Below are 11,724 nucleotides of genomic sequence, written 5' to 3' on the forward strand. Positions count from 1 at the left end.
TACTTTCACCTAAAAAACACACACAAACACACACACTTTCTATTCAAATTAATAAAACATTTTAAAAAACTTTCACACGCACACCTCCCCCCACACACACTTTTCATATTCAAATTAATAAAACATTTTAAAAAACTTTCTCACACACACCTCCCCCCACACACACTTTTCATATTCGGATAACTAAAATATTTCTCTCTATCTCTCTCTCACACACACACACCAAACACAAACACACACATGGCAAAGTTAATGCAATAACTCTCTCTCTCTCTCTCTCTCTCTCTCTCTCTCTCTCTCTCTCTCTCTCTCTCTCTCTCTCTCTCTCTCTCTCCCCTTAAACACTTTCACTTTCAATAATAAAAAAAAGCTTTCGCTTTTGAAACATAACACACTGATAAATATATACCTTAACCTAACATAACCATTTGCAAACATTTGCGATTCAAACCATAACCCAACATAACCATGTGCATCCATGTGTGATTCTTGGAAACTCGTTTCACGACTGTAAAACTATTATTATGGTGTTGGCACATGGAGCAACCACACCCGTTGCAATGGACAAAGAGAGGGATAGAGACAGTGGCTAGTCCTCTCTCCCTCAATGCACACCTCCTATCCTCTCTCCTCTCTCTAGCAGAAACAAAGCTTTGTGTGTGCATGTGGCTATTGTATGCATGCGGCTCTTGATAATCCACACCATCATCCATAAAGGAAAACCACAATGCATGTGACTCTTGATATACACACAACATCATCCCTAAACAAAACCATTGCACCACTGTAGGCACACTTACTTTGGAGAGCATGACACAGATGACAAAGAAACAACTGCTACCTCTTAACGGCTTGCAAACAACCTGCCAAAACAGAAAGATAAAGAGCGAGAGAATGAGAGAGACAGATAGAGAAGGCCACTGCAATTACGATGTGTGTGTGTGTGTGCCCCTTTGCTGCCACCCTTTGGTAAAAGGGACAGCTTGTATTTAAGGTGCCCCCCCTCTCTCACTCCTTCTCCCTCCTTTCCCATCGCTTTTACGTGTGTGTGCACACCCCTTTGCTGCCACCCTTTGGTAAAAGGGACAGCTTGTATTTAAGGTACCCCCCCCCCCTCTCTCACTCCTTCTCCCTCCTTTTCCATCGCTTTTACGTGCCCGACACCAAAGAGAGAAAAGCGTTTGCATGAGCATGCCGTGGCCAAAGAGAGAAATAAGGAGTGCGAATCAATAAAATAGGGATGATATAGGGAGGGCCGACCACTAGACCAAAGGGGGGGATGCACGTTGAGTTGAGAGGCCGTCGGGAGGGACAACCAGTAATAGAAGAGGGGAGCATGTCGAGTGGAGAGGACGTCTCCAATAGATTGTACAACAATAAACAAACACGAGTTAGAGAGAGAGAGAGAGAGAGAGAGAGAGAGAGAGAGAGAGAGAGAGAGAGAGAGAGAGAGAGAGAGAGAGAGAGAGAGAGAGAGAGAGAGAGAGAGAGAGAGAGAGAGAGAGAGAGAGAGAGAGATGCCTCACCAGCATGGGGAGAACTCGCACGAAATGAAGGATGGTCGCTGCGTGCACAGGAGGGGAGCTCACTCGAAATGCAAAAGACGAAGCTGGCCCACTGCATGGAGACATGCTAAACGAAGTTTAAATTTGCATCGCCACATTAATGAAGACATGGCCCACTGCATGGAGACATGCTAAACGAAGTTTAAATTTGCATCGCCACATTAATGAAGGCGGACCTACACCCTGCAACCTGCAACCTACGAGCCTGTAAGTGCAAGAGAGGCAGCCCTACAAGTGCAAGAAAGGCGGCCTTGCAAGTGCAAGAGAGGTGGCCCAATCTGGAACGAAGGCAGCACAACATGCAGTCATCCACATGGAGTTGTGGTCAAGCAAAAAAAGTGCCACATGGAAGCTAAATCGACGGCCTGAGAAAGAGGGATGCATTGATCGGTATGTGGCTTATGTGTTAGAGACTAAAGGGCCCAAAATGGTATCCTTTCCTCTCCCAATCGGAGGACAGTTAAGGAGGGAGAGAAATAAATAAAAGCTTAACACACCCAAGAATCTAGCACATAGTTAATGGAAGCTTAGGAGTCTATTTTTAATTTTATTTTTCATTAGATGGCTACTTCCCGTTGGAGATGGTCACTCCACTTCCCACTATACATAGAAGAGGACACATCTCTCTCATGTGTCTATGTATATACAAGTATGCCAATTTTGATGTTTTCTTCAAAGTAGTCCATGACTGGCAAAATGGACTTCAAATTTAAGGCATACTCTATGGTATCCAAACCTCGAGGACGGGTTGGGAGACTAGTGAGAATATGAAAGGCATATGCCCTATGTAATTGGGAACCTTTTTGACCATTTTGACATGATACACATTTACCTTTCTTAGAGCTTGGCAGACTTCCCATGTCTAGGTGCTACTCCCTATGATGAGTGGATCTATGCTAGTACTCCCTTCATGAGTGCAATCTCCATCTCTTTCCCTAGATCCCTCTCTTGCACTGGAGCTTGTTCTTCACAGAACTGTTGATGGTGACGGGGATCGAACCCTGAGTGAGAAGGAGGCGAAGGGCTCAACAAAAACAAGGCCAAGTGAATGGAGTAGCTTCAACATCTCCCTCAGATGAAGGGGCCATGGTAACACAACATCAAAACTAATCTAAAGGCAGTAGATCAAAGTAGGTACCTAAAGAGAGAGATCAACAAGCTTTGTTTGAGCAAGAAGTCTCTTTAGAAGTTGCAAACAATGTATAAATCAGCAAAAAGCTTTTTACTGGTAAAAAAGAAGAAGAAGTTGCTGGGCGGATACACAATTAGTTCTTGTAATCCAAATTGGAACAAGGTAGGGCATCTAATTAATTAGATTATATATATATATATACTCTGTCTCTTTCTCTATATATATATCGAAATTCGATTTACCCACGTTTCAAAGTCAATATAATCCGTGCAACTTACTCATGCCCCAAGGTTAAGCTGTGGCGGGCATTAAAAATTAAAATAACGGGGGGATAAATACACAGAGAGCAGTGACGGCAGGGATGATGGAGACTGGAGAGGACAGTCTCAGGAGCCGTTTGGAGGTGGTGGCTGCTGCCATTTCACGCATTTTGTTAATTAAAATTTTTAAATCAGTACAGACGAGACTGCGCAAATAATAATCATAACTCTCATAATAATATAATTCAAAAAAAGATCCACCTCCTCAGAGAGCGAGCAGTTCCATGCTTTGTACGACACGTCCCTTCCTGTCCAACTCCTCATTTTGACCAAAAATTTTAAAGCCAACCAAAAAGTATAAAATTGTTTGAGCCCTAATTATTATGAACAATTATTAATATTAAAAAATGCACCTTGACCCCATAGGAATCGGCTCTTATTCATGAAATTGGTTTGCTTGAACACTAGAAAATTAATTATTGTCATACAAAACATTGCTTGAATTATAGTATATAGATATATAGATATAAGATATATATAAGAAGATTGCTAATTATTACAATTTGACTAAGAAAATTATTGCGTTAAGGGAATGCAAATCAATAATTAACGGCAAGGTTGATATTGTAACTAGCACTAACTAGGGAGTTGGGCTCAAGGAGAGAGGAAGAGAGAGAGAGACAGAGAGAGAGGCAGGCGCATTGATTACCCACTAATGAAGATTTCTTGAAGAAAGCTGCAAATCTGTAACATTCCTTAATCTATTTTACTTATAGCAACCAGCTTACTAATCAAAGAATCAATTAGCCTGTTTAAACCTCCTTCTCTTCTTCTCCCTTCTCTCTTCTAGTAGAGCATTGTAAATCTCTCTCGCCATAGTGCCCACCATCTCCCACCACCACCCTCTTTCCCTGCTTTTTCTTTCCTTGCAGCTCGTTTTTGCAGCTTTCTCAAGCATGACCAATCAAAATCAGAAAGCAAACCAAAATCAGAAAGCTGGCAGCGATGACTCTCCCCCTCAGGCCCAAGATCAGCTGAGGGGCATTGACTATTGCATCACAAGCCCACCCCCATGGCGTATGCATTCTTCTTGTTTAAGTCACTTTTAGTTTAATCCTCTTTTATAATTTCATGTATATTTGTCACATCTTCTGACTCATTGTTGGTGAAGCTAATAATGTGATCTTTCAATATTGTTCTCGCAGCTCAAGCACTAGTGTTGGGGTTCCAACACTACTTTGTTATGTTGGGAACCACCGTGCTAATCCCTACTATCTTGGTTCCTCAAATGGGTGGTGATGTTGTGAGTATATTTCAAAGAAGTTGATTGTTTTCTAGAAAGAGTCTGTGTGATGACTCCATTTGAAAAGGGTTAGTAGACAATGTTATACTATAAAAGTGAGGCTTACTAGTAGGTGAGTGTTTGAATCAATTTAAAATCCAGGCATAAGTAGTAGGTTAGTAGTATATACGAATTGCTTAATTATAAATGAGGAAGCCTAAGTAGTAGTCTTGTGATAGAATTGATGAAACCACTGAACGACAGATGATATAGGTCAAGAATTGGATTGATGTTTTTGGAGATAAAATGGGCTGTAAACTAAGACGCTGAATTCATCAGCCAGGTTTAGTGCAAGATTAGTGACCTGAAGTGTACTAAATATTTTGGCAGGATGACAAAGTGAGAGTGATACAAACAGTACTCTTTGCTGCTGGGATCAATACATTGCTTCAGACGGTGGTGGGGACCTGCTTGCCTTGTGTGGTGGGGGGGTCCTATGCTTTCATTGTGCCAACCTTGTCCATCATCTACTCCGACAAACTCCAAGCCATAGAGGATAGCCATGAAGTGATTATTCGCTAACTCTGATCATTACATATTTTCACAAAGTCTCTTCAATTTTTTTTTTCGAAATCAGCTGAAAATTTCTGTCTTGGCTGACTAACCTTTGTAGAGATTCCTCCATACTATGAGAGCTATACAAGGGGCTCTTATAGCATCATCAAGCTTGCAGATTGTGCTTGGGTTTAGTGGACTGTGGGGTATTACGACGAGGTATGGCAAAGCAGCAGATCATATGGTGCCTGCTCCTTTTCTTACTCTTGCTTAGCACGTGCGTTTAAGGCGGTAATTTAAATTTAAGATCCTCATTATGCATCCCTTATGTACTATATTCCTATCTATTTCTCAGTTATAATCCGGCCAGACAACGAAAATTTACACAAGTGTGTATGGATGCATCTATACATACTTCCAGAACGTACATCTACATATATGCAAACATAACTATATGTACACATATTACGATATCTATGTACAGACAGTATGTGTTTTTATATATTTATATGTAACTGTAGCTGGGGTTGTGCATTATAAAGAGCTGTTCATCTTTAATATGAAGTGGCTTCAATATTTGGCAGATTTCTCAGTCCACTTTCGGCTGCCCCAGTGATTGCTATGGTTGGATTGGGACTGTATGAGCTCGGTTTCCCAGGGGTAGTTTTCTGGTTTTTTACAACTACGAACATATTTTTGTAACATTCGAGCTTAAACATATCAAATAATTGTATGATCATTGATTATCCTAAGCGTGGCGTTGTTGAGTCCTTACAGCATGTACGTATCATGGTAAACTGCAGGTTGGGAAATGTGTGGAAATCGGGATCCCTCAAATCATAGTTCTAGTGATATTCTCCCAGGTAATGAGTGCCCTGGCCCCTTATCTTTGAGCCAAGCATCGATCGCTAGCTTAGCATTAGTTGCTTCAATAAATGATTATCTTTGATTGATTCAGCCATATAAACGATGATGGTGATTTGCTACGTATCTTAATAGCTTGTATTAAAGAGTTTTCCTGTGATCGTGGTGCAATGTGGGTGATTTTATGGAAGTACTAATTATACAGTGCAATGATGGATGGTGCATGCAGTTTCTCAAGAACATCAAGTATGGCAAGCATGTGTTAGAGAGATTCTCCGTGCTGATAGCCGTGGCCATAGTGTGGGCCTATGCACACCTCCTTACAGTGAGCGGGGCCTACAAGCATGCCCCTGATCTCACTGCTTCCCACTGCAGAACCGATCGAGCTGCCTTGGTTAACTCATCCCCCTGGTAAGCTTAATCATCCATCCATGTATATGTGTTTAGTCTTAATTACCCATTTTTGGTGCCCTTATATCACCTCTTGCAATCCTCTAATTCATCCATGCATGCGTGGTGTCTTCATTATCTAACCGTTGTATTAAACCTTAATCATCCCCTTCAATCACTCTTGCATTCACCCAATCTGGTGCCTTAGCCTATTTGAATGAATTCATGCCGTTAATGGCCTTAATCAATCTTTTTTTAGTTTATCACCCCATGCATTTACCCCTTGCATTCCTCTAATCAGCTTATCTATGGTACTGTATACCCAGTGTTCAACTCATCACCTTGGCACTTGTCTCGTTGATCAGCCCTTGAATTTGACTAGTGTGCATGCCTTAATGCAATTAACTTGGTATCTTATTAACTACTACTGTGCTGATTCTTGGGGACGATTTTTTAATTAGATAACCATTGTGTGCATCGTTGACCTTGTTCCTCTTCAAGACTCCTTGCATAGATCAAATTTAATGATAATCAGTTCCGAATTTTTGATGTGAGTGATTAGAGCTTTGATGACCCAGGAATGCTTGTTAAACTGCTGGATTTAACATGCAGGCTGCGTATTCCCTATCCTCTTCAATGGGGTGCTCCCACATTCGATTCTAGTCACACGTTTGGAATGTTGTCTGCTGTGCTGGTTTCTTTAGTGGAAGTAAGTATATCGTAATAACTATTTATATGATTTCAATCGAGACTAATCAAATCAGAGCGTCCATTTTCCCCGACTAATGGTTACACATGGAATTGATAAATGATGAATTTTTTCTTCTTGAATCAAGCATGTGGACAATTAATGCATTTTGGATAATTCGAAAACCTTTGATGCATTTGTATAATTAATGCATTTGTTTTTTAATGTGTTATCATGGTTTGTGTAGTCTACTGGTGGATTTCTTGCCGTGTCAAGATTCGCCGGTGCAACTCCCCCACCACCGTTTGTGATGAGCCGAGGAATCGGATGGCAGGTTGGTATGTCACACGTATGGGTAACTTTTACGCATGAAAATGGCCATGCACATCCACATGATCATACGATCATAGCCATGCTCATGTTCATACACATGGACATGCACATCCATATGATCACATCCATGATCCATCTACAGTCACGTGCATATTTACGCTTGCAGGCCTTTACATATCTGTGTGTATATATCTTCATATGACAACATTAAGATTTGCACGTACACAATGATAACTGCATGCATTGTTCATACAAGCATATGGAGATGCATCTGGATATACACGTATAGATGCATATAAATGTTTGTGCATAACATAAAATGTACATGTAAATGGTCATGTGCATAACACGATACGTATACGTTCATGTATGTGTAGGCATGGGCATAGGTTAGACAACTGTACATGTGCAATGTGCATAGATGGTACAATTTGATCAGTGAAGGTGGGCTCATAAACTGGTCTTTTCAGGGAATTGGCATTTTAGTAGATGGAATGTTCGGAACGGCGAATGGTTCCACAGTTTCAATGTAAGCAAATTATAAGCACATTCAAGTCCCCTCCATGGGTTCTCTTAACTGGATTTTCTTCCATCTTGTATAATATATAACGCATAACTGTTTCCACACGCAGTGAGAATGCTGGCCTCTTGGGTCTCACTCGAGTGGGTAGCAAGCGTGTGGTCCAGATCTCTGCTGCCTTCATGATATTTTTCTCCTTGTTTGGTAAAATCTCCTTTACGTGTTTTAAAAGACCATTAAGACATTCTATTAGCAAGTCTAATAGTGATTATGACAATTCGTATGATTTAGTAACATCGAGTAAGAATAATAACATCGAGTAAGAATAAGAAAACTATTAATTTGTGATCGCAGGTAAATTCGGTGCCATTTTTGCCTCTGTTCCGAGTCCTATAGTGGCTGCCTTGTTTTGTGTTCTGTTTGGCAAAGTTGGTAAGTTATTTGTCAGTCTGATTAACACAAACTGTCAATTTGAATAATTCAAAGGTTTTTTTGTTTGTTTTTGTTTTTAGATTAGAGTTGATTAATCAAGACTCTTAACTCTTACAAGTCATGTGCAGTTGCATGTGGCCTATCTTTCCTTCAGTTTGCCAACATGAACCAATCCCGGAGCATGTTTATACTGGGCTTCTCTCTCTTCATGGGTCTTTCTGTCCCTCAATATTTCAACGAGTTTGCAGCCTCGGCTGGTCATGGACCAGTTCACACTCACTCTCATTGGGTATGCTTATCATAATCCAGAAACCTTGCCCATTTTATGAACAATTAGCAGTCACGACTCACAATTATGAGCGATATTGGTGATTAATTTAACTAAGAGATGTAGGCTTTCATTAATATAGCCAATGTAAACCTGTGATTCATCAATCAATGCAGTTCAACGACATATTCTTTGTTATCTTCACCTCCGCGGCGACGGTATCTTTCATGGTGGCCATTGTGCTGGACAACACATTGCAAGTGAAGAGTGCAAAGAAAGACAGGGGGATGCCATGGTGGGCTAAATTCAGGACATGGAAAGGTGACAACCGCAATGAAGAGTTCTACTCCCTCCCCTTCAACATGAATAAATATTTTCCACCAATGTGAGCGATCAAGTGCCTGCTGAAATTTCAGAAACATAGTAAAAAATAGCCTATTCCTCTTTGCATTTTGTAATCACACGCATGGAGAGCGATTATGCTGTGTATCCTGGCACGGATGTACTATTTTTGTAGCCATTATGTATGTAATTGATGCTCTTCTAGAATTTTGATGAGAACATGGCGCATTTGATGGCAACTACTGTTTTGGTGGAATTTTATCACTTAAAATCCATTTTGAAGAGGGCAGTCTCTTACCTGTGGGCCCTTGATATGCCTTGGTTTTGAATTAAAGGACTTAAAAACCATTTTTTAACAGGTATTGTAGTAGTCTTGTGAAGTACTCTCGTATGTTTATAAGTTTTTAGAGTGTACAAATCTAGTTATATTGCAGGATGCATCTCCTCTTTTGCTCGCCATATACACGGCCGTGTGTGCGCATTTCCCTTGGCTAGCCATTCACCTTGATCCCCTCCGCATTTGCCCACCTTCTCCTCCCCTCTCCTACGTAGATGAGACCCCTCGCGCACGCCTTTGCCTCTCCCGCTTCTATGGCTGCTTCAATGATCGGCATTATGGCTTTTGCCTCCATTTCTTTGGAGACGATGAAGTTGACATTGGGAAGATCCATAGGCAGCGTTTCCTTTCTCAAAGGGTCTTTTTTTTCAAAAAAGGGCAGTTGAATTATAGAAAAGAAGGAATCCGAAGTTACAAAGGCCACGTGGTGGCTGCTGGTTCAAAATGGCCATTTGGCACACTTAGTGCATGTGATTGCATGTGCGACGTGTGAGGGGAGAATAGGATTTGACGACGCCACGCGGGGTATCATTGCATGGAGCCTGCTCGATCTACGCCTTGCTGGTATTGAGATCTTCTCCCCTCACTTGAGGATTGAGCTCCCTTCTTTCTCTAGGGGGCCTAGCCACCGTCTCCTTCTCTCTTTCTGGCTTGGAAGGGGGCTTCGTCTTGCTGATTGGCACTTCCACCTTTGTCTCTTCCATCTCGGGCGGTTCTGGTTCGACTCTTCTCCACACTGAGGGGATGAAGGTGTTGGTTCTTTGTTCTGATTTGCAGGCTCCCTCGACAGTCCTCAGGGCGGTCGAACTTCTGCGCTTAATTTCTTGCTTGATCATGGCGCCTGAGCCCCTTGGCAGAAGAAGGGGGAAGTATATTATTCACCCTTTTGATTTCGATCCTATGGTAGGAGCCCTTATGGGGCCCTTGATCTTTCTCTCTCGGGGACGGTTAAGATTCCTCTGCTCTGAATCTTTTTCCTTCTTTACAGGTGCACAGAAGAGGAAGCAGAGGCTGGAACAGGACTCTTCTCTCGGGGACGGTTAAGATTCCTCTTCTCTCGGGGACGGTTAAGATTCCTCTGCTCTGAATCTTTTTCCTTCTTTACAGGTGCACAGAAGAGGAAGCAGAGGCTGGAACAGGACTCTTCTTGATTTGGGGCTCTGCTTTCGATGACTGTCAGATCGGTGGCCATGCGGTAGTGGACTATCTTGAGTTTCCGAGATGCATGGACCTCTCCAGAGATCCTGGTGGACAGTCCAAAGGTGTCATTGAGTAACCGACAGGTCACTTTGCCCTAGCTGTCTTTTAACTTCTCTTGGGTGAATCTTGATGCCTGCATGTCTGATGTATCTCCTCTTCTCTTGTGAGGGGGAGAGTTAGGTTGTTTACTGCATCCTTCTGATAGCTTCTATTAATGCTCTGTCTTTTGAGAGAATAAGGATGATCTTGTCTCTGGTTTTTTCAAGTAGTTCCAGTGTGTAATCTGATTTTTTCTTTTGTAATTTAATCAATAGCCTCTTCTCTAGCTTGAAAAGGGCTTGTGTTTGGTTGTTCCAGTATCTGATGCATGTTGTGGTTAAGCAAACAGCTAGAGGAGGGCCCTTAATTTCAGGGTTATCAAAAGTGACAGCTAGTCTGTGAAGCCATGCATGCCATAGGTACTCACACCTTATTGCATTCCACAGAGATGAAGAGCATCCTGTGTTTTCTCCTAGAATTGTATGCTTCCAGTTTACATCTTTCCCCCACCAAGTAGAATAAGTGCATGCAACTCTTTGTAGGAATCTGAGATGTGGTTGCAATGAATAAAAATGTGTAGATCATCCTCAGGAAGGCCACATCTAGAACATTGGTCTGAGGCAATGTTGAACTTGGCTGCCTTGCACTGAGTCCAGATGGCTCTGAATGCAATCAGCCATGCGAGACAAGATTTCTTTGGTTCTATGTGTGGACTCCACAACTCCTTGAGGCAGTTGTACCATCTTTTCCTGTCCTAGGCTATGTTCCATCTGCGGTTCAAAGTAACTTGTATAGGGGGGGACTTCTCAAGAAAAGGAATGGGTAGCAGGGGTTTATTCTTTAACCAGCGAAGGGCCAGGATGTTGAAGATGGGGGGTCTGCTGAATCTCCAGGTTTCCTGGGTATTCCATTGGGTTGTTCTGCTTTGTATTAGGTCTAGTTCTGGGGTTCTGCAGTCGTATTTGGCTACCAGCTCTGCTCTGGTGAGCCAAGTACTGGTGTAGGGGTTGAAGATGTCTGTCCAAGTTACGAGTCCTTTCCTGTGTAGATTAAGGGCTGTTTTCTCTTCTTCTGGTTCTAGTATCGAATGGGGAAGAATAGACCACCAGCAGGAGTCGGCGGCTATTAGACCTTCTGATTTCTTGTCATTGAGATTGATGGACAGTAACCCTTTAGACTTGAACCAGGCTTTCCAGATTGAGGTAACCAGATGACTCCCTTTAGGGGTAATGGGGTGTTTGGATGCTACTATGGTGGTAATGGGTAGATTTAGCCATTTATTGTGTCCGGTGATTGTAAATCTGGGGAGATCTTTGACCAAGAGTTGGGCCCAGTCATCAGTTGGATTCTCCAAAGCTCTGATTATCCATTTAGCAGCCATTCTGTCAGCTAGCAGCCGAATGTCTATAATCCCCAGTCCTCCCTTGGCTTTGGGGACCGTGCAGATATCCCATTTAACTTTAGGTCTGCTTCTGATCCATGGGTCACCTCCCCAAAGGAAGTTTTTGCATAGCTTA

The 11,724-nt window shown here is 42.1% G+C and overlaps 1 protein-coding gene and 1 long non-coding RNA gene across 3 annotated transcripts; both read left to right on the forward strand.

Annotated features, from left to right (window-relative positions):
* The first annotated feature begins 3,830 nt into the window (after nt 1-3,830).
* On the forward strand, nt 3,831-8,960 carry LOC147631885 (nucleobase-ascorbate transporter 2-like). The gene is made up of 14 exons (XM_086808444.1): nt 3,831-4,034; nt 4,163-4,260; nt 4,630-4,806; nt 4,913-5,013; nt 5,379-5,454; nt 5,598-5,657; nt 5,888-6,069; nt 6,661-6,757; nt 6,984-7,070; nt 7,540-7,598; nt 7,702-7,793; nt 7,944-8,021; nt 8,150-8,310; nt 8,466-8,960. Exons 1-14 carry the CDS (start codon nt 3,914-3,916, stop codon nt 8,676-8,678), a joined length of 1,602 nt encoding a protein of 533 aa, XP_086664570.1. The 5' UTR covers nt 3,831-3,913; the 3' UTR covers nt 8,679-8,960.
* Nucleotides 8,961-9,335: 375 nt separating this feature from the next.
* LOC147631886 (uncharacterized) lies at nt 9,336-10,663 on the forward strand. 2 transcript variants are annotated; one of them, XR_015267263.1, is made up of 2 exons: nt 9,336-9,532; nt 10,076-10,663. It is a non-coding gene; the product is annotated as an uncharacterized LOC147631886 (long non-coding RNA). The 2 variants fall into 2 exon arrangements; XR_015267264.1 differs by lacking the exon at nt 10,076-10,663 and adding an exon at nt 9,719-9,968.
* The last annotated feature ends 1,061 nt before the right edge of the window (nt 10,664-11,724 follow it).

Source organism: Cibotium barometz, chromosome 14 (genome assembly GCF_041138505.1).
Source record: "Cibotium barometz isolate CiBa-2024 chromosome 14, ASM4113850v1, whole genome shotgun sequence".
Lineage (NCBI taxonomy): Eukaryota > Viridiplantae > Streptophyta > Polypodiopsida > Cyatheales > Cibotiaceae > Cibotium > Cibotium barometz.